General features: G+C 38.5%; 1 protein-coding gene across 1 annotated transcript in view; it reads left to right on the top strand.

Annotated features, from left to right (window-relative positions):
• Window positions 1–7,993, top strand: part of LOC134206598 (protein gone early) — a 280,343-nt gene extending 272,350 nt beyond the window's left edge. Inside the window, exons 7-12 of the mRNA XM_062682330.1 lie at window positions 4,512–4,723; window positions 4,783–4,992; window positions 5,050–5,780; window positions 5,840–6,139; window positions 6,195–6,533; window positions 6,605–7,993. Of these exons, the coding sequence (XP_062538314.1) occupies window positions 4,512–4,723; window positions 4,783–4,992; window positions 5,050–5,780; window positions 5,840–6,139; window positions 6,195–6,533; window positions 6,605–6,749 (1,937 nt within the window). The 3' untranslated portion in view covers window positions 6,750–7,993. The remainder of the gene's footprint in view (window positions 1–4,511; window positions 4,724–4,782; window positions 4,993–5,049; window positions 5,781–5,839; window positions 6,140–6,194; window positions 6,534–6,604) is intronic.
• Window positions 7,994–23,408: the final 15,415 nt, after the last annotated feature.

Genomic DNA, 23,408 nt, shown 5'->3' with positions numbered 1-23,408 from the left:
GCCATGCGTATACTTTTTGATTTAGAGATAACCAAAAACTATGGTTACTAAACTCATTATGAAGTTATTATCATTATGAAGTTCGAACCAATTGTTCTACTAGGTCAATTAGGCACGGCTGGAAATTTTTAGCAACGCATTATGTCCTTACAGGCTCTTCGGGGCAATGAGAATGATTTTTTATTTGGACAAGATAAAATACGATGATCTAAACCCTTCGCATCGTTCTGGTCTTTGAACTAATTGTTCTACCAGGTCAATTAGAATCGGTAGAAAATTGACAGCAACTCATCATGATCATGGAGACCCTCAGAGGCCATGCGTACAACAACATCCGGTTTAGACATATCTAAATCGTAAATCATACGCATGGCCTCTAATGGCCTGATGGGTGGGTTTGCTATCTATTTTCTGACACGCCTAGCTGACCTGGTAGATGAATTGGTCTTAATTTCAGAATGATTTGAAGGACTTAGAACATCGTGTTTAGAAAAAAGGAAATCCCATTTGTTTGTCACATCTAGTTATTTAAATTAATCGTAAATAATTCACATGACCTCTAAGGGCCTGTATTGTATGGATATGATGGGTTGTTATTGATTTTGTTATTGACGTTATTGACAAAATATCTTAATTCAAAAATGATTTGAAGAAGATAGAACATGTGCAGGACTAATAGGTTGAATAATGTTTTCCATTTTATGTAAAATAGTTTTAGCGCATTTTCCAGGAAAAAAAATAATTAAATCGTAGTTGCGCGGTTTTATTGTGCAATTTCCGTCCATATTAAAGGGGCAAACTGCCGACTCATCCACTGTAGATTACAGCGTGTGGGTGTGGTCGATCATTAACCTGAGGTTAGTTTCAAGAAATTGATAGTCTGACGATTATTTTGACGATAACATGTAAATTTGGCTGAGTAATGCCTGAGGGCCCTAGGGGCCCTCCTTAGTCGTGCGGTAAGACGCGCGGCTACAAAGCAAGACCATGCTGAGGGTGGCTGCGTTCGATTCCCGATGCCGGTCTAGGCAATTTTCGGATTGGAAATTGTCTCGACTTCCCTGGGCATAAAAGTATCATCGTGCCAGCCTCATGATATACGAATGCAAAAATGGTAATCTGGCTAAGAAACCTCGCAGTTAATAACTGCGGAAGTGCTTAATGAACACTAAGCTGCGAGGCGGCTCTGTCCCAGTGTGGGGATGTAATGCCAATAAGAAGAAGAAGAATGCCTGAGATATTTCTATGTCAAATTCGAATTCATATGATCCGAACATCCTAAAAGTGAATTGTAGGAAGGTTAATCTTGATATAACAGTTTAAATAAACATTGAAATTTCACAGAAATCTGCGTTTTATTTTAGGTGTGTATCTGGCAAAATCCTCACTACCGTGCAATAACGCGAGATTGGGCGATCTCAATACTGCAGGGTGTCAGGCCATTAGACCGAATGGCCATTAGGCCGAATTAGCAAAAAGAAGCAAAAATTGAAAAATGAGAAGTTCTTTCTTCATCATACCCCTTCTTCTTTCTCCCTTCTTGCTTCTTCTATCTGTCTCTTTTTCCTTCTTTGTCTTTTTTTTCTTTTTTGCTCTTTCTTCTTTCTCCTTCCTATTTCCTTCTTCTATGTTACTTCTATTTCTTCTTCCTTCGTCCTTCTTCTTTCTGCATTCTTCTTCTTTATTTCTTCCTTCATTCTTTTTTTATTCTACCTTCTTTCTTCTTCCTTCTTCCTCTTCCTTCTTTCTTTTCTCTTCTTTTCCCCACCTTTCTTCCTTCTACTTTCTTCATCTTGTTTCCTTCTTCTTTCGCCTTTTTTCCTTCTTCTTTTATTTTTTTCTTTTTCTTTCTTTCTTGTTGCTCCTTTTTTCTTCTTGTTTCTTCCTTTTATCTTCTTTCTTCTCAATTATTCCATCTTTCTTCTTCATTTTTCCTTCTTCGCTTTTTACTCCCCTCTAACTTCTTCCTTATTCTTCAATCATTCTTCCTTCTTTCTCCTTCCTCCCTCTTTCTACCTTCTTCTTTTTTCCTTCATTCGTCCTCCTTCCCTCAGCCTTCTTCCTTCAACCTTCTTTCCTTCTTCCTTTTTCCTTCTTCCATCTTCCTTCTTCCTTTTTGCCTTTATCCTACAACAAAGTTGTACCGAAAGGCTATCATTTCACTCCAAAATCGAACTTTTTATAGAAGTCTCGGAGACCCATGATGTTATATACCAATCGACTCAGCTCGTCGAACTGAACAAATGTCTGTCTGTCCGTGTGTATGTGTGTGTGTGCACCACGGAAACCGAAAAACATTAGCCACTTTTTCATATAGTAATTCTTAACCGATTTTCTCGCAACAAGTTGCATTCGACAGGGGGCAAAGCCTTGTTGATTACTATTGAATTTGATAACGATCGACCATTGCGTTTATAAGTTATTAAGAAAATTGAATCGAACTATATAAGCGACATATAAGGTTGGTGTCTTGACTAAATGCGAGAAAGGCAGTATCACCACTCGGTGAATTGAGTTGGGTTTTTCTTCTTCCTTCTTCTTTCTACATTCTTTCCTCTCCCTTCTTCCTTCTTCCGTTTTTCCCTTCTTTCTCCCGTCTTCCTTCTTTCTTATTCTTTCGTTCTTCTTCTTTCTTCTTCCTTCTTCCTCATTTCTTCTTCCTTCTTCCGTTCTATTTCTTCCTCACTACGCACAACTCACTTCTCACTCTCCAGTTCTCATTCGGCCTAATGACAGTTCGGCCTAGTGACCATTCGGCCTAATGACCCAGCATCATACTGCAGAGTGAATGGAATTAGGTGACTTCCAATCAGATAGTGATTTACTATTACCTTCTTGGCGAGCCTTTCTTGATCTTTGTGGATCGCTAGATCGTCTGGGCGAGGATTTGCCCTACACCGTCGCTGCTGCTGCCTACGGGGGACATGAGTTAGGACCAAATTTATTCTGTGAATCACACCTGTCTTACCTCCGTTGTAGTCAGGTTTTCCTTCAGGAAAATCTTCTTGGAGATCAAATGGAGTAGCCATGTTTGTAGTAGTACATGTTTGGTTTCATCACCAACATCGGTTTAACACTTGTAGAACCGGTACTTTGGCTGACAGGTCGCAGTAACCTAGATGTCAGTCACGCAAACATCTCAATTTTCCACTCATCCTAAATGTTTAACGCATATCAATTATCATGTGATTTTTCTTTGATTTATCCTGGATTTTTTGAAATATGTTGCGAAGAGTTTGGTGGTAAATTAAAGTCACACGATAAAAAACACGAGCGAAAAAAAATCGTGTAAAAATAAAATCCTGTGTATTATACTTTTGAATCAACTATAAAAACTGTTGTTTCTTCTTCGGAAATTCGGAGCAATTTTCATTAGCAATTCGGAGGAACTTGTTAAATTTGGGAGAATGTTCACTTATTCGTCTGGTTTTTGGCCCATTGATGAACCACACCATCCTATCCATTTATCAAAAGTCTCATAATCCTCTATCTATCTGTTGACAAAACATCACTACCCAGGCTACTGACTTCATCTGTAGCGTGGAAGCGTGAAGTTTGAACTTGTGAAGACCGGTGTGTTGTTGGCGACCCTTAACACGATGTCAACTGAACTGAATATTGTGGCTTAAATTACAAACCCTTTCCTTTGAGATGCAGATTAACGGAGATCGAATGGGAAAGTATTCCGCATAAAACGGTCAGATTAATTTACCCTTTCCCAACAGCTACCAATTTTTATGCATGAGCTGGTCGAGAGCATTGATGGGTAAAAATTTGTTTTTGTTATACATCCGAAAAGTTACCAAGCCGTCGACAAAACACGGTGATTAACCAATTTGAATGTCTACTGATAAATTTATTCAAATTTATCGTTTTTTGATTTACTCCAAAACTGGTTTAAGTATGCTACTGTATTTGATCTGTTTATTATTTTTGGAAAATTAGCATAGTTTGTTGCGCTGATATCAAACTACAGTCTCATGAATTTTGCATCTTCTTCATTGACTGGCTCAAAATCTTAAAACGTCAGATATGTATCCTTGCACGGTGAAATCAAAGTGAACCAACCTATATGGTTTAAAAGCATTCAGATTACTATACGTACATCGAATCTAAAATATAAAATCTTCTTGTAAATCACACATTAGTTGCTTGGTTTAGTTTTGCATCAGCGGAATTGTAAGGCAGATACTTTTTTTTAAAGCAAACTATTTTATATTTGAACATGGTGTCGCCTAAAATGTCGTCCATACTCTCAGTGAGCTCTATCTAAAATAAAAGAGAAGTCACAAGAGAGAATCGTTTTCGTTAAAATCCCCTTTTAAAAAAGGCCAAGCAGAAGATTTGTTTCAATTGTTCGCGGTTTATCATCCCAGAATTCTATTTAACACACACCAGCATTATAGGAAGTTTTTATCTATTCCAAGAAACAAAATATGTACTATACCTCATCAAGCACCCAATGCATCGTTAGTATACTAAACTTGTACCAATTTATCTTCTATTTCCAGGTGGCTGGCGGATGCTACCCGACAGCAACGATCCCTACTGGAATTTGCGGGAGAACTTGCAGAAGGCACAACCCAAGTACGGTGCAACGCCATTCTTCAAGTTGGGCATCGATGCCCGAAATGCTCCACCGTACGACTACATTATCACCGTCAGCGAGGGTGACCTCGGTTTGCCGAGTAATGAGTTCTACACCCTGGAGGAGAGACATCCGGTATGGTTAGATTTCTTAAGTTCTGAAGATCGTGTCTTACCAACAGAGATCCATTTCAGATCATCCAAGCCTATCAAACGTACCTGAAGGATATTCTGGCCCATCTGGTAGCGGCGTCGACCATCAAGTCGCAGGAGTATGCGAGGATGATATACAACTACGAACGGAGGATCGCCTTGGATGTGATGAGTGTTCTGCGGGAGAGTGGTGACAACGCAACTCGACCACAGATACGAACGCTGCAGCAGCTGGCCAATGAGGCTCCTTCAGTAAGTGACACTAATTTATAGATTTGGATATCTTCAAATCAAACTTAAATCTTTCAGCTTCCGGTTCTCGAAGCGGCTCAGGCCATGTTCAAGAAGAAGATCACCGAAAACACTCAAGTTCTGGTGAACAGTCCCGTGGCGTTGAAGATGATCTCGCAGATCATCACCACAACCGACCGGGAAATCTTGAACAACTTCGTGATGTGGTCGTTGATTCGGCATATGGTTCCGTACATGTCCCGCAATTTTCGACTGTCGATGCACGAATTCGAGAAGGTACTGTACGGGGTTCAAACCAAGCAACCGACCTGGCACTTTTGCACCAAAGTCGTGGAGCAGTGGATGCCCTATGGGCTGGAAGCCCTTCGCGAGAATCCGGACAAGATCGTACACGATCGCAGTGAACGGGATTATGCTGAACATCAACCGACGACAGATTCGTTGGATTCGCGTCATACGTCCCAACTGGTTAGGGATGATCGCATCCGATACGATGACGAACTAGTCAAGATGATCTTCTACCATATACGGGACGAGTACAAATCGGCAGTAATTAACTCCAACTGGATCAATGAGCAGTTGACCAAGTTCATCGCTGACAAGCTGTCGATGATGCGAGTTCAAATTGGCATCCCGCGGGATCTTTGGAAGAATTACAAGAAGGCCAATCAGTTTTACCACGATTTTGTGTTGGATAATATGCTCTTCATAGAGAATGTTGCAAATCACTGGGCTTTCGCCAAACGACGGATGGACATGATGCTGGACAACATGACAGAAAGTGACAGGTAAATGGAATTTTAATATTATAAGTGGAATCAATGAAATTTACTGCTGTCTATTTTAGGATAATTGCAGAACTATATCCACCGACAAGTTCCGGAGCTGGCAGAGCTCCCATCTCCGATCTTAAATACTCGATTGGCCTAAACATGGTTATCATTTCGCGAACAAAAACTCGAGAGCCCTACTTTCATTACAAATATCCCCTGGCGTTGAATTTCGCCCGGTTAGGGGCGGACATCTCCCTAATAATTCATGACGCCATCAACACTTTGGCTGAACAGTTCAAAAATGCCGAACACACTCTCCCGAAACACATTCTGGAAAACGTGTTCCAGGACGAGGCGCGAAAGTGTATGATCAAGTAAGTTCATTGGGTTTCTCCGTTTGCAAAGTTTCATTTCACATTCACGTTCCAGGACGCTCCCGGACACGATCAACGCGGCACGAATCTCAAACTCCAGCAAGCTGAACCTATACCTGGAGCTGGCGGCTGGCAGCATGCTGTCGCAATCGTTCGGCACCCTGCTGGACAAAATCGACCGCAACGAGCGGATATTCGAGAGCGAGATATCCGAACGTACGACGTACGAGGTGCTTGGGCTACGAAACGCCCGGAGGCATCCCGGCCTCCGGAAGTACGACGCCCAGCAGCTGTTTTCGCTGGCGTACCTGCAGAAGCACTGTGCCGTGCCGGACAGCGGAGCGGTGCGGCTCACCAAGCTGCTGGTGGACAACGACATTCCCGAAACGGAGAAGTGAGTATAAATCTTTATTCGCAAACAGTGTTATTTTGTGTATTTAAAAAAAATCCTCATCTTCCATTCAGATTTTTGCTCCTGTGGCACCAGGTGCCACTGCTCTCATCCACCCTTGACTGCAGCAGCAGTAGTAGTAGTATTAGCTTTAGCAGTAGTAGTGCCAGCGATACCGGTGGTGACGCACAAAACGGTCACTGCAGTCGCATTCTTTGATTAGTGCGTCGTCGCCCAGCTGCTCCGGCGCCGCCAACGCCAGTAGTGGCGCTAGACACGCCGCAGCGCAATCGCAAGCGTAAGAAGCAACTTCCCACCTCGTACTACGATCCGGCGTTTACCGATCCTTACTACTACTATCACGCTGCAGCGGGGCAGCATCCGCCACAGCAGTCGTCGAATCCTGTGGCCGTGACTTCGTCGTCCTATGGGGGTAGCGGAGGCAATTGGGGCAAAGGTGACCAGCATCATCCCTCGGATGGTGGTAGCAGCGGACAGGGGAGCAACAGCGGTGATATCGTCTTTCCTAAAATTGATGTGAATAGTATATTCTTCTGAGACGGATGGCAGAAAGAGTGTAAGTTAGCGTTCCGAGTGCATGATGTGGTAAGATGTGAGTTATGATATATTATGGAAGAACCTGAGTGAAGCATTTCTACGTGGAATCAATACTTCCATTTATTTGTAACTGTTTATACGAATCTGAATTCGTGATGATTTATTTCCACTAGAATAATGAAACTTAAAAATGTGGAAATCTTATTACTCACTTCATAATTAAGGTATGTTTTAACAAGTTGATGAACGCAACAGAACCGTGCACATATTCCGATATATTGTTCAAACCATCGGACTTACGTAAAAGTTAGTTAAGCGATAATTTATGATTAGTCATAATGCAAAAATTCCACGACTCACACACTACACGGCCAAGCAAGTGAGCACAAACATGAACAAATAAGAATTTTATTTTACCACGAAGGATGCCAGAACAATCGTCGAAATTATTAAAAGTTTCATTTAGCGATACCGCAAAATTTGAAACTCACGTTCGGTCTAACTAGATTTAAGATCTAGAAGGATCAAATTGCCAATCAAATAATAATGGAAAATTATTATATTTCTGCTCATTATTCGCGGTGGAAATTCGGGTCGTAGTATTCCGCAATGCAAGCGAAACAGACAAATAACAGAGACAAACTAATGTTGATAATGTTGCTATTGAAAAGATGAGTTTATATACTATTTAAGAAGACGATGATACACAATGAGCGATACCAGTAGCGAGATATAACAAACGTAGTGCGATATTTAACACAAATCTAAGGTAATGTGAATAGTGTGAAAGGAATTTGAGACAAAATGACGACAATGGTTGGACGATCATTACAGGCCACTGGGCTTTGAATGGAGGAAAATGAACAAACACACGATAATAAACCGAATCTTTCTTTTGTAAGGTATCGCATAGGCAAAAATGATTGTTTAGGACAAAAAGAAAGCCTTCCATAATAATGCTAATGCTCACTGAGAATACGAACGAAGTAAATAGAGAAATGGCGCTTTGGGCATGTGCTTCGTTTTCGGCTTACAATCCGGGTGCTCCCTTGTCATTTTCGCAATTCGACCATCGGAGCTCAACCTTTGAGTAACTCTGGACTCAAAGGTGCAGTAGATACAGAAAATATGGGAAGCTATCGCCTTGGTCCCCTCCCACAAGTAAATTGCTGCCCTCCGTGATAAACTTGCGGAGAAGCAAAAACATTAATTTCACATCATGGCCAAGAAGTACGAGTACTACATTCATGATGGCAGTAAGTCCATTAAGGTAATCATACGCGGACTGCCAGAATACACATGGATAAGCTTTCCAAAACCAAGGTAGACCTTAGAAAAGTGAGGGCTCTATTCAAAATGATTATCTAGTGGGAAGAGTACCGTCCGAAGTAACGGGACTTGACACAATGCAGCAGCTGATCTGTCAACCGACCCAGCCCGTCCAACTACCACTGGAGCTGCTTGCAGATTCTCTGCGTCTCACTGACCCTAGTCACAGTGGCCAGGGAGGAATGGGAGTCCCCGCTAAAAGCCAGTTTCCCCGAACTTTTAGGCTCCCAGGTTTGGTTCCACCGCATACGCTGGCTCATGGCCTTCCACGAAGTCGCCGGCCTATATCCGGTTCCCTGTTAAATTTTTGACTCATAACCTTTTTCGCTCGAAATTCCCGAAAGTTTTTAAGTCTACCTATTTTAACTTAGATTTTTCATGCTCGTAAAGCGCAGGCCTGGTAGCGGGTCACTTTTTAGTGACTTGGTCACTTTTTTCGGGTCGGTCACTAAAAAGTCTCTTTTTTCGACCTTAAGTCACTAAAGTCACTTTTTCTCGGAAAAAGTCACTATTTTAAACTATTTTTAACTATTTTGAAACTTTAGACTATGTTCCGTGAGCATCGTTGTGAAATGAGAAAAAATGTTGAAAAAATTGAAACTTCATCCGCCGAAAGATGCTTTATTCAAGACGGACTTGAAATGACGAATTAAAAAAAATAATCACTCAGTACCTTTTTACCCGAACGCTGTTCGGAACTTCTTCGTAACTCCAGATTCGATGTGAATCTCGGTGTTGTCATTAGATTTTCAACAGCGATTAATTGAAGAGGTTTTGTGTTACAGTTTATGATTGGGTATATAGTAATGAAAGCAGGATGGGCACAGCGAATTGAGGATCGCAATTTATTCACAAAGCCAATAGCTGACTCGGATGAGTTCTAAAAACCTCTTTCAAAAACTGTTAAACTATACACTTTATTAATTGATAAAATTTAGAGTTTAAGAGTTTTAAAAGAGATTTTAAACTGTATTCAGATTGATCAGATTGATCTTTTCAGGGATATTCAGATTGATTTTTTTAATTTTAAATACATATTTTCTGTTATTTCGGGGAAATCATTAGTGAACGAGGGCTTGCTCTAATGCTTATTAGTGCATACTCAAAACGAACAAGCTTTTTAGCTTTTTTTTTATAACAAACACTTACAGCCAGGTTTTTTACACGGTTTGGTTTTGGTCGTTTAAGACCTTCAGCGTCAATGAAGCAATCAGTTAACCCCACGAAAAAATTCACAAAAAAAATAGGGAGTATTTGAAAAGCTGGAATTAATGAATTCCTACCGCGTAAAAAAAACTGGGTGTATATATTTTGAAAAATAAAATAAAAATATTCATTTTCAAATCAAAATGAAGAATTTTGCCACTCTGATTGATTGATACTTGCTGAGATTTCTGTCAAAGTTGCTGAAAATCACATATTTTTTTCTGGGATACACGGCTGCGCGGATTTTTTGTCGAGCTGCAGAAATAAAAACTTAGTGTGCAAGGGATCCCCATAGAAAGGTTAATGTTTCCGTAAGGAGCAAAATGAATGGTCTCTCGACATCTGCTCAGATAAATATTGAAGAATTTTTCAAAATATGTTGTGATTTAAACATTTGAAACTGCATAAACTTTGGATATTCCATCGAAGAAAATCGGTAATTTATTGGTTGGTAATTCGAACTTCTTGTTTAGGCTTTTTAAAGTCCTGAAAAAATTCTTTAGGTTTTGAAATAATTCTTGGGTTTCAGATTCATAATATATGTGAGTCGAATTAAATCTATGTCTTAATGATATAAATTTCTGTCATAAAAAGTGCTATTTTTGAACACAAGCGAAGATTTTCCGAATAAGTTCGAATTCATAATAAACATTATTGCACATTATTCTGCATGCCTTACCTCTTACCTTACCTTGGGCTTTTTCAGAGGTGAAGGGGGTGCAAAATTTAAAAAAATATTTAAAAGAATCAAATAAAAGAAACTTATCAAATTTCATTTGTAAATTTCCTTTTCATCGGATTTGTTGAATAATGTTTTGGCAGTTCATTTTTTTTCTGGAATTTATTGCCCATTTAAATTGAAATTTTCGACAAAAGATTAGAGGGAGACATAATTTTTGAAAATTATTTGTTTCAGCCTTATTAACCTTAAATAAAAGTCAATTTCTATCACAGAAAATGAAATTAAAAGTCACTATTTGGTCACTTTTTGTGCAGATGGAAGTCACTATTTGGTCCCTTTTTTCACCAGTGTTGATCACTAAAGTCACTATTTTGAGCAGCATTGATCGCTACCAGCCCTGTAAAGCGTCACAGTCTGTCCCACATTAATAGTGTTATTATGTTCCCTTTACGGTAGAGCAAAGTGGAAAGTTACCAAAGTTGAAGCAGTCATAACCAAAAAAGTGAATCAGTCATAAGCCATTAAACAATTAACTCTTTCAGGACGACTTTTTCTTACGAAGATTTAACGTACGAATTTGACTTTTTTTGCATTGGACCCTGCCAAAATTAGTATAGATATACAATAATATCCCGATTTCATCATTCCTGATGAATTTTAAGGTGATAATGATCATGAGGAAATGTGACAAAATCTGAATATTAATACTGCATGACTTGGGAAGGCAATATACGTCAACGGAACCCGTAATTTCTTTTCGAAAAGGCTTAAAAAATGCTTGACAGTTTCTCATGAATTATTAGGTATAAATAATCCACAGGCGGTGAAAGTTCCCTAGCCAAGGCCACGGGGGTTGACGGCGGGTTGACGTTGACGTCAACTGGAAATAGCGAAGCCAACGCGTGGCCACAGGAAGGATATGATAGGTTGTAATATAAATTGAAATTGGGAAGTCATGAATCACAATAGATACAAATCTCAGAATGTTTTCAATTAGGAGTGAAGAACTATTTAGACTTATCAGGATTTGCATCAGGTTGGAGAATTCAAAATGGTAATTTCGATGCAAGCTTAATGATAGGAATCTGAATTTATGTTTCTCCATAACAATGAATATTTCCTACATAAACTTTGCATTGGTTCTGATGATAAGTCTTAACATAATACCTAGTAAACCAGAAATCAATTAAGAAAAACCGTAGGAATTAAAAAAATTAGAAATGAAAAAATGAATGAAATAATAATATTGAACATTTTAGATTTAGGTATTTAGATAGCATTTTTTTGTTGTGTTTGAGAAATTGTTTACTATTGGATAGAAAAATATTAAATTGAAATTCTGAGAAGAAGATAGAAGAAAGAAAAAAGTGGAGATTGAGCTTTAAAAAAAATAGAATTTGATAAAAGGAGAAAGCAGATATTGATAGAGGAAGGACACACAGGATTTGTAAGGCAATACTTAATAATTCTTTTGTAGTTTTATACACACTGTATCTAACAATGACTAAAACACTAATAAGACGAAGTTATATAAGATATTTAAGTTGAAACTTAACAGACAACCGACAACAACACAGTGACAGATCTAAAATATAGAAGATAAGGTGTGTTTTACATTAATAACATAACTCACAGTTATATAAATAACTCAATAAATAATTAACGCTTAACGTACATACAAATAATACTGACATATTCAAATTTACATTTTAACTAGACTTTGTCCTATGTGACTGACTTGACTGACCAAACCAAATTCCTGAAAGTTTTCAAGATGATTGTGTTAGCTGATCCCCACAGTCCGGTGTTCATTTGGTCAAAGTAGACTAGTTCTTCCGGCATAATCACTAATCACTTGTCAACTTTCAAAAACCCACCCCGATCATAGCAATCCTAAGGGGCAAAAAAAAAATAATCCAAAGGCGGTAAAAGTTTTTTTTTTATCGGGCAAAGGCCGGAGTGGCCTGTGCTGCACATAAAAGTCTCGGTCCATGGGTACACGTCGCCAACCACGCAGTCTACGGAGGGTCCGCAAGTCATCTTCCACCTGATCGATCCACCTTGCCCGCTGTGCACCTCGCCTTCTTGTGCCCGTCGAATCGTTGTCGAGAACCATTTACACCGGGTTATTGTCCGACATTCTGGCTACGTGCCCGGCCCACCGCAGTCGTCCGATTTTCGCGGTGTGAACGATGGATGGTTCTTCCAGCAGCTCATGCAACTCGTGGATCATTCGCCTCCTCCACGTACCGTCCGCCATCTGCACCCCACCATAGATGGTACGCAGCACTTTCCTTTCGAAAACTCCGAGTGCGCGTTGGTCCTCCACGAGCATCACCCAGGTCTCGTGTCCGTAGAGGACTACCGGTCTAATGAGCTTTTTGTAGATTGTCAGTTTGGTACGGCGGCGAACTCTATTCGATCGGAGCGTCTTGCGGAGTCCAAAGTACGTACGATTTCCAGCCACTATGCGTCTCCGAATCTCTCTGCTGGTATCATTTTCGGCAGTCACCAGTGAGCCCAAGTACACGAATTCTTCAACCACCTCGATTTCGTCACCACCGATGCAAACTCGCGGTGGATGGCTCACATTGTCTTCTCTTGAACCTCTTCCTATCATGTACTTCGTCTTCGACGTGTTGATGACTAGCAGTGTTGTGCTTAATCATTATCAGACGATCATGATTGCAATTTTCATGTGAAAACTTTTCACGTGAAAACAGTAGGCGAGTTGTCGCCGGCGACAACTTCTCAAATTTTGTACTCAAACGATAATAAACACAGAATTTTCATTCAATCATTAATCTTCACTAATAATAGATAATTGCCAACAGTCCCGTTATATCTTCTATTTGGCGTTATAGCTTCATGCTAGTGAGGAAAAAGAGTTCAAAATGTAACGGTAAATGCATCAAATCAAGATGAGGCATTCCACGGGGGCATGTCAGTCGATCCTGAGCGACCATTTCGAAAATATTTGAAACTCTGCACAGTTTTTCAATTTCATCTAAATCGTCATTTTTCGATATCAAATCTTCATATTGAGTCACGACTAACTTTTCAAAAGGGTGTATGTGAAAATGGTTCAAAAATATTTAAAAGCTGCACAGCAAAAACGGAATGTTCGATTGTTATGATTTTTCAGCAAAGTTAGACAACTAAATGGTGATTCTTAAGAAAATGTGCACAGTAAAAAAAAATTTGTTTTGCCTTTAAAAATATCATTTTGTCACAAAAACTCAAATATCTCAAAACCCTATCTTTTTCGAACGTAATTTTTTAGGAAAACGGTCCATTATATTAGCTATCTACCATAAAAATTTGGTGATGGTAAACTAATAAACAAAAAGTTATGACATTTCAAACATTTCACAATTTCCACATTTAGTAAAAAAAATTTTTCTGTGTAAGTTATTTCGAGAATTGCAGTTTGATGCAGATTTTATTGTTAAGGGACGTGATTTAAACAAGTTGTTGTCATGATATTTTGATTTAATTATTCATAGCATCTATAAGAAACTTAGACACGATCCAGTGTTGTGATCAAAAGTATTGATAGTGTCATAATTTTCATTGCACGTGACTGGCGAAAAATTCTTTTAATAGTGTTGAAACCTGTTGATAATAACGTTGATAGAAACATATCAGAAATGTTATTTTTAAGACAAAAGCTGCAAAATCAAAGATTTATATACACGTGTACGTCTATAGTTTACCTGCAAAAAATATACCTCTTAGAGAATAGACTTTATGATCGGGAGGAAACGGGTATCTTCAACAACAACAAATGCATGAGAGGTACATACCATGACAATGCTCACGAAAAGCAAAAAATTACTACTACTAAGGTTGTTAAAGATCTTATAGTAATTTTTTCTTCAGTCAAACAAATGACACCAACCTAGGCAGTAACAACTTAAAAGTGATTTTGTTTATTGAAATATTACGAACAACATGAGTAGCCGCTTTCTCAACTGTTGTAGGCCGTTTGATGGAAAAAAGTGTTCAAAAGAGTTACGAAATCTCACCGAAAGCACCATAGATAAACTGAAAGCGACTGATTATGCTCCAATGTCCACATTGAATACAAATTTACGCATTTGCACGTCCTGCCGTCTAAACGTTGACAAAAGAGCAATCTGTATATCATCGGTTGAGCAGAGCGCAGGAAGTTCGAAAACGACAGCAACTGAGGAATTGCCAGATGTATCGACAACAACTGAGGAATTACCAGAAGTATTAAGTGCTGAGAGCCTTGCCACCGTACCATCAGCGAAATCTGTTTCAACAAATCAATCGGAAGATGAGTGTATCCAAAAGGTCAACATCGAACGCTTTAACGAGGGCATAGCTGGGATAAAAGTGACTCCGATTAAATGGAGTAAGATGGACTACGTTTATTACCCGGAGAAAAATACCGTGAAATAAACGAAGCTGTACGAAGAAACCTCTTCAAATTAGGACCTGATGATGTGGAAAATACAGACTACGATGAGGTAATTATAAATATGAAGGAAAGGTTCTCGAATGCAGCCACGACAAGGAAAGAAAAATTATTGATTTTGTCGATGCTGCCAAGTTCGTGGTCTATTCAGGATGCCATTGATGAGTTCAAAACCAATAGAAATACAGTAAAAGAGGCAAAACAATTGAAGAATAACTGTCTTTCAACCAAAAATACTAGGTCTAGTACTGCATTAACAGATGAGAAAAAAGAAATAGTAGTTCAATATTTTGAAGATGATGAAGTAAGTCGAGCTATGCCTGGTCAAAAAATTATGTATCAGTAAAAAGATAGAAAGCGTCAAGCAATCCAAAACGATTAATGATGACGACTTTGCAAGAAGCGTACACACGCTTCAAGGAAATTCACGATAATATTAAAACAGGTTTTTCCTCATTTGCAAGCCTTCGGCCAAGGCAATGTAAGCTTCTTTCCAATTCAGGAACACATAATGTGTGTGTGTAAAACCCATGAGAATATTAATCTTATTTTACATAGTTTGAAAAGAATCAATTTAACAAAGGATATTAAAATGTTAACTGGTAGTCTTTTGTGTGAAAATACAACATCAAATTGCTATCTACGATCTTGTTCGGATTGTCCAGATTCTTCATCATTGGAAAATACTTTATTCGCTGAGTTTGAAGAAAAATATATTGATCAGTTATCATTTGAGCAATGGGTGACCACGGATAGGTGTGACATAGAAACCTGTAGATGAGTTTGTGTCATATTTTTGCTTGAAATTAGAAAGTTTAATCCCTCACGATTTCATTAAAACAGAACAATCCAGCTTTTTAAAAAATACGAAAAATACATTACAAAATGGTGAATTTTTAGTCATTTGTGATTTTCTGAAAATTACAGCTTTGTATTGCAAGATGAAGTGCAGTCCCATCACTGGAACGTACAACAAGCTACAATTCATCCATTCGTTATTTATTTTAATGGAAGTACGCAAATTGAACACTTAAGTTTTATTATAATTTCCGAAGATTTAAGACACGATTCAGTATCCGTAAACTTGTTCATTGAAAAATGATTAACTTTTTACGCGTTGATAAGCATAAAGAAGTCAAAAGATATATTTCATGTCTGATGGAGCAGCGTCGCAGTACAAAAATCGTAAGAATTTTTCGAGCCTATGTCAATTTAAATCAATGTACGGAATTGATGCAGAATGGCATTTTTGCTACATCACATGGCAAAGGTCCTTGTGATGCTATTGGAGGAACAATAAAGCGCATGGCCACAAGAGCAAGTTTAGCCAAAGAACGTGAGCATCCAATTAAAACTGCGAAAGAACTTTTGATTGGGCAAATCGTAGAAAAGAAAAAGATTTAACCAAATTATCATTTTGTTTTACTACTACTGAAGAGTACGAAATAAAGGCTTCAGAGCTCAGCGAGCAATTTAATAACGCGAAAACGATCCAAGGAACCCAAAATTTCACTGTTTCATTCCATTGTCGGAAAATAAAAATAAAGCAAAACTATACTCAAACTGTGCTGATAATAATTTAAAAGTGTTCGATATTTTAAAAATTTGAATAAAAATAAATAAAAATAAGTATTAATAAACTGTTTTCATGATATCATAACCCATACCAAAATTCAAACCCAAAACTCTTAGAGTTTCTATAACAACATTGTGTAACTGCCACATTTAATTTAATACTTAGGATAATATTAATTCATTTTTATTTATTTATACATATAATATTTATACATATAATATATATAATATCGATGAATACATAAATATGGAATATCATACAAACAACTTGTTTAACTCACGCAAGGCCCTTAACAATAAAATCAGCATCAAACTGCGATTCTTGAAAAAAAAAATACACGGAAATTTTTTTTGTTTACTATATGTGAAAATTGTGAAATGTTTGAAATGTCATAACTTTTTGTTTATTAGTTTACCATCACCAAATTTTTATGGTAGATAGCTAATATAAAGGACCGTTTTCCCTGAAAAAATTACGTTCGTAAAAATATAGTTTTAAGATATTTGAGTTTTTGTGACAAAACTGATATTTTTAAAGGCAAAAAAAATTTTTTTTACTGTGCACATTTTCTTAAGAATCACCATTTAGTTGTCTAACTTTGCTGAAAAAATCATAACAATCGAACATTCCGTTTTTGCTGTGCAGCTTTTTAAATATTTTTGAACCATTTTCACATACACCCTTTTGAAAAGTTAGTCGTGACTCAATATGAAGATTTGATATCGAAAAATGACGATTTAGATGAAATTGAAAAACTGTGCAAAGTTTCAACTCAATAGAAAATCATGAATTAAAAATTTTCTTAAATTTTGATGCTGTTGCTTGGAATCGCTCAGATACGATTTTCAAACGATTCTTAATCGCTGGCGAGTTTTAATCACTTGAAAATTTAAAAGTAAAATCGCGGGTGAGTTTGATCATTCTCGAGCGATCGAATAGAGTTCGCCGCCGTACCAAACTGACAATCTACTGTACTGTCCAAATGATGGGTTTTCGGAGTAGGATTAGAGATGCTGTTTAGTTGAGAGCCGATAATAAACTGACGGCGTATAGTAGTGTATATTCTCAAGAAACCTTTAACATGAGATAGCATGATTCGATGGACTCTAGTTGTCCCTTTCTCTGAGCTGTCATTTGACAGGATACCTCAGTTCTTCCCTTTCAAAAGAGATCATTCGCTAAATTCATAACACTTAACAACTTAGATTAAAATTTTGCTTTTGTACTTAACACTAAAAATAATTTTAATAATTTCGAGTCAAAATACTATTTTGAAATTTAGATTCATTATTCTGAGAATGCTTCATGCACTTTTAATCAATCATATACAAATTCGAGGTCGACCTTTGCCGTTCGTTTTCTTTTCGAACGCCTAGGCCCTGGCGTAGAATCGAGCGCAGCATCAGGGTGGCTTCTCTTCCGACTGTTCTTCGATGTTGTTTGAATTGAATCTGGCAATCCTTCGTATTCCCCGTCCTCACTGCTAGCCGGCAGCTCACTGTTTCGTTTTTGGAAGGAAAGCGTCAGATTCGGTATCGCAGCTGCTTCATTAGTAACCACTTTTAGCTGATGACGATGCGCCATTAGGCGAACGCTTCCAATTTCCACCTGAAAGGTATTTTTGGAAATTTGTTTTAAAAAGGTCGCTTTACACCATCGTGCAAAGTGATGTGGGTTATTGTTTCTGTACCATACCACATCACCTGTCATCAGGTTATATAGAGGGTCATGCATCTGCTTGTTAGTTTCAATGTAATCATTCTTGTTATTATGATTAGGCTTTGACAGTAAATGAGCGTCAAACAGCTATTCCTATAATTGAACAAAAACAAATTAACTTGGTCCTCCAAATTCAACTCCAGCATTGCAGGTTCCAATAAGAACTTCTTCAAGACTTCTTTCACTGTTCGTACCAGCCGCTCTGCTTGCCCGTTGCTTGATGGATTATACGGCGGACTTTTTAGCACATTTATGCCCTGCTTCTTCAAAAATTCAACAAAGGTATGCGAGTTGAATGGAGGACCACCATCAGAGACTAAAACATCAGGTAACCCGAAACGGGCAAAAAATGCTATCAATTTCCTTAAGACTTTACCGCAGTCAGTACCTGTCTTCATCCAATCTATTTCTACCCATTTCGAGTGACTGTCCACAATAAGTAAAAATGTGTGATGGTTGAAATGAAAGAAATCGATGTGTACCCTACTGAACGGCCTGTCAGTAGGAATCCATTGAAATTTTTCTGCAGGTTTAATGGGAATTGCCATACTATTACACTTTTCACATCGCGATACATATTTTCCTATATCTTTATTTATTCCAAACCAGTAGATTGTGCGCCTAGCCATTTGCTTCATTTTGACCATGCCAGCATGATTGGCATGCAATAGTTTCAACACATTTGCCTGAAGAATCTGTGGTATTACCACTCGCTCTTGATATAAAAGGCACTCGGCCACTATTTCCAAATCGTGTTGGTTCGAAAAAACGTCCACATACGATTTTCCAGGCTTCTCTGGCCACCCATTTTTCATGTAATCCATGATATTTTGAAGAAATACATCCGACTTTGTTACCCTTGCAACCACTTTAAAATCAATTGGAAACTCTTTGCTAAAATTTATGCTTCTTACATGTTCTATATCAAATTCACTAGGTATCGGTTGTTCCAGAGGGAATCTCGAACAAAAATCCGCATTCCCCATTTTAGCTGACGGTCTATTATAGTATATAGTATATTATAGTATAATACTGAATAGTGAAATCATAGATCGATAATTCCAGAATATATCTTTGTAGCATTGTCACGTATATAGAATGTTTACCATTTTTTCCAAATATACCAACCAATGGTTTATGGTCCGTATAAACCGTAAATGCCTGTCCATATAAGTATTTGTGAAATTTTTTTACGGTGCATACCAGGGCTAACGCTTCCAGATGCAGTATAGGGTATGATTTCTGAGCATTATTTAATGAGAACGATGTGAAGCTAATTGGCCTTTCCATATTGTCAACCACATGGGCGATTACGCCACCTAAACCATATCCCGATGCGTCAGACACAACAATTATTGGCTTTTTGGGGTCGTAAAACTCCAAAATATTTGCCCTTAACAATGATCTTTTACTTTCATGAAATGCCTTATTGCAATTATCGTCCCATTGAAACTTCACACCTGTTTTTAATAAATTGTACAAATACGAAAGCTTTGCTGATAAATGAGGAATAAATTTGTTATAATAGTTTATGAGTCCAAGAAATGATTTTAATTCGGCTGTATTTTTGGGTACCTTTGCGTTTTTTTTATAGTTTCAACTTTCTTTTCGCATTGCAGCAGACCTTTTTCGCTTAAAACATGCCCCAAATAATCTAGTCTTGTAACAAAAAATCTACATTTTTCCCAGTTAACCTTAATATTCGCATTTTGCAATCTTTCCAACACCAGATATAACTTTTTCTACACTCCTCAATATTTATCCCTGCAATCAACACATCATCCAAATAACAATAAACATATTCAATATCTCCTAAAACTTGATCCATAACATTTTGAAAAATAGATGCGCTCGATGCTGCTCCTTGCGGTAACCTATTATAGGTATACAATCCCTTTATTGTGTTTACGGTCATAAAATGTTTACACCTCTCTGATAATGCTAATTGGGTATTATGCCCCCTCTAAATCTAATGCGCAAAAAATTCTACATCCAGCCAAACCTGCGAACAAATCCTGTGCCGTAGGCAGCGGATACGTATTGGGAACTATAACTTTATTTATTGACACCTTACAGTCAATCACCAATCTTATTTTATTATTTTTCTTCATCACGATGACTACGGGTGATGCCCACTCACTTGTCTTTACGGGCGGAATCACCTTCTCTTTCTCTAGTTTTTTTTCAAATAACTTAGAACTTTTCCCTCAGTCTTTACGGAACATCATTCTGCTTTCTTGAATATAGGAATATCAGATTTTAGCACCAATTCGGCCTCAAAACCATTGATTGGAGACGAAAAGTCCTTTGTAAAAACATGTTTGTATCTGCGCCTAATATCTTTTACTTCTTCCATAATATTGTTCTCAATCAAGTTGTTCACTGTCACTGTCACTGTACTCGAAAAAAAATGTCTCCATTTAGAGAAAAATACATCAAGCCACGTTCTGCCCAGTAGGGGGGTAAATTTATTATTAGTGTTCAAAACCAATAACTACATTCTAGCTTCCGTTCCATTGAACACCACCGACAGAACTGCCTCTCCCACAATCTTAAGTTTTTCCCGTTAACCACAATCAGTTGTTTGGTATAATTTTGTAGAGGTGTATTAAATAAGGAAAAATAATGGTCTTTACCAATAACCGATACTGAAGAACCGCAATCTATTTCCATTTGCAAGTTTTTGCCCTCAACCATTAGTTCTATGAGGCAGGGATCACTAATCTTATTTATAGAAGAAATCATCATGCAAGTTAATTCACCTGAGTCTCCATCATCTGTGTCACTATCTGAGTCGTCTGTTCGCATACGGTTTAGCAGATTTGAAATGTCTGTGCTGGTTTCCTGGTCGTAGGTGTCCACCATGTGGACAGTGTCGCGTCTCATGTTCTTTAATTTAAAACATTTTCTTTTGATATGTCCTTTTGTTCCGCAGAAGTGGCATATCACATCTGCGTTATTCGGCTTTGATTGCCATTGCCCTGGTCTAAATTTTTCTGTTTCCCTCCAATCTTGCCTTCCAGATCTACTATTTACTCTCTTATCATATGGTTTATTACCAAGCCTGTCCTTAACCGAAGCTCTAGGCGAAATTGTTGACGCTCCACTATTGTATTCCCTCGTAAGATTATGAGCAGGTAAAAGTCTCCCAAGGCTGGATCCAACCATTGCAGGTGGATGCTTCAACGAAGCAGCTTGGCGAAATGGACCATCATTGCTATTATTCAAGTTTTACTATTCTTTCCTGCTATCTCCCACGTTGCAATTATTTTTTCTGCAGACGCAAGAGTTAATTTTTCTTCATTTAACAATCTTTCCCTAAGCGACTTTTCGCGAACTCCTGCTAAAATGCGATCCCTTATCGCCAAATCTTTAAAATCACCGAAGGAGCAGAACTCGGCCTGCAGTTTTACTGACAGAACAAAATCCTCAACCGTTTCTTCGGGTTGTTGTATACGGTTGTTGAACTTCAACCGCTGAATTATGTCAGATTCTGTTTTATCCAACCGTGTACGAAGTTTAGTTACCATGTCCTCATAGGACACTGTAGATAAAGCAGTCGTAGGAAATAGCAGTTTTAATTCATGGTATATCACTGGGCCACTGAGGGTTATGAAATATGCCCTCTTTGCCGTAGAAGAGACTTCATTTAAGGAAAAATAAAACTCTAAGCGCTCTACCCATTCGCCGAATGGCATACCCTTCCGATAAGGCTCAATGGTAGTAGTTACATTCACGTTAGACATATTATGAATTGTGGATAAGGCTAATAACGAGGCAAATGCGTACTGCGGAGCTATGAACAAAATCAAAATCAGCTCACTGAGTAAAGATACAATTAAAACGGACTCACCGACTTCAGTTCTTTTCTACAACAGATACTAGCGCACTGCACGTAGCCAGTGGATTGGATTATGGTTCGTCAGTCCTTTCGGCGGCCACTTGAAGTAATCCGAAACACCGATCGTCTCCACTTTGTCCAGTTATAGCCGATATTCGGAACAGTTTTAAATCTTCTGGAAATCCACGTCCTTTCCCAGGTGTCACTTTTTCCACTCGGCAGCAGAAACAGCAAAGCTCACTTTGATTTAATTCTTTGAGTAGCCGCACCACTCACAACTTTCCAATGGAATTCTATACGTCAATTGGATAGAGAAAACAGTTTTAGAATTTCCAATAAGACAGTGTAAATATCCAAAAGAATCAATTGATAAGTAGAATAAAACACTTTGTATGTCCTTTGTTGTCAGTTTTCCTGAAAGAATCGAAAAAACCTTTTCGTTTGTTCGCATATAATGGGTGTCAGATGTATTGTTAGGGTGAATAATATGTAAATGAATAAAGCCACGATACCAAAATGGCGTAAATTGTAGCACTGATTGCCAAATTAGCAATAAATCAGATTCACCATTGCTGTTTCACACGAATTTACCTCAAACCACAATGCCTTAATTTTTTGCAAATATGGTGAAGATTTAACTCGCCGCTCCAAGTGTTTGACTTCTCGAATGCTAATCTCCACCCCGCAGTATCGTATCCTAAGGCAGTTGCTCCGCTATGGATGGTTTCCCAAATGCCTATCTAATGCCGGGCTCGACAATCACTTTTTCTGGGCACAATTAAGTTGTTCCTCGTCGCCAAACTGTACTGTCCAAATGATGGGTTTTCGGAGTAGGATTAGAGATGCTGTTTAGTTGAGAGCCGATAATAAACTGACGGCGTATAGTAGTGTATATTCTCAAGAAACCTTTAACATGAGATAGCATGATTCGATGGACTCTAGTTGTCCCTTTCTCTGAGCTGTCATTTGACAGGATACCTCATCTACAAAACGCTAATTAGACCGGTAGTCCTCTACGGACACGAGACCTGGACGATGCTCGCGGAGGACCAACGCGCACTTGGAGTTTTCGAAAGGAAAGTGCTGCGTACCATCTATGGTGGGGTGCAGATGGCGGACGGTACGTGGAGGAGGCGAATGAACCACGAATTGCATCAGCTGTTGGGAGAACCATCCATCGTTCACACCGCGAAAATCGGACGACTGCGATGGGCCGGGCACGTAGCCAGAATGTCGGACAGTAACCCGGTGAAAATGGTTCTCGACAGCGATCCGACGGGCACAAGAAGGCGAGGTGCGCAGCGGGCAAGGTGGATCGATCAGGTGGAAGATGACTTGCGGACCCTCCGTAGACTGCGTGGTTGGCGACGTGTAGCCATGGACCGAGCCGAATGGAGAAGACTCTTATATACCGCACAGGCCACTTCGGCCTTAGTCTGAATAATAATAATGAATAATAATAATAATAAGTACGGATGTAGAGTTATCTGAAAATTACAGTCCATTAAGTTTTTATTTAAACC

This window comes from Armigeres subalbatus, chromosome 1, assembly GCF_024139115.2.
Source record: "Armigeres subalbatus isolate Guangzhou_Male chromosome 1, GZ_Asu_2, whole genome shotgun sequence".
Lineage (NCBI taxonomy): Eukaryota > Metazoa > Arthropoda > Insecta > Diptera > Culicidae > Armigeres > Armigeres subalbatus.
Note: the sequence above shows the minus strand (reverse complement) of the source record. Positions and strands in the feature narration are given on the sequence as shown.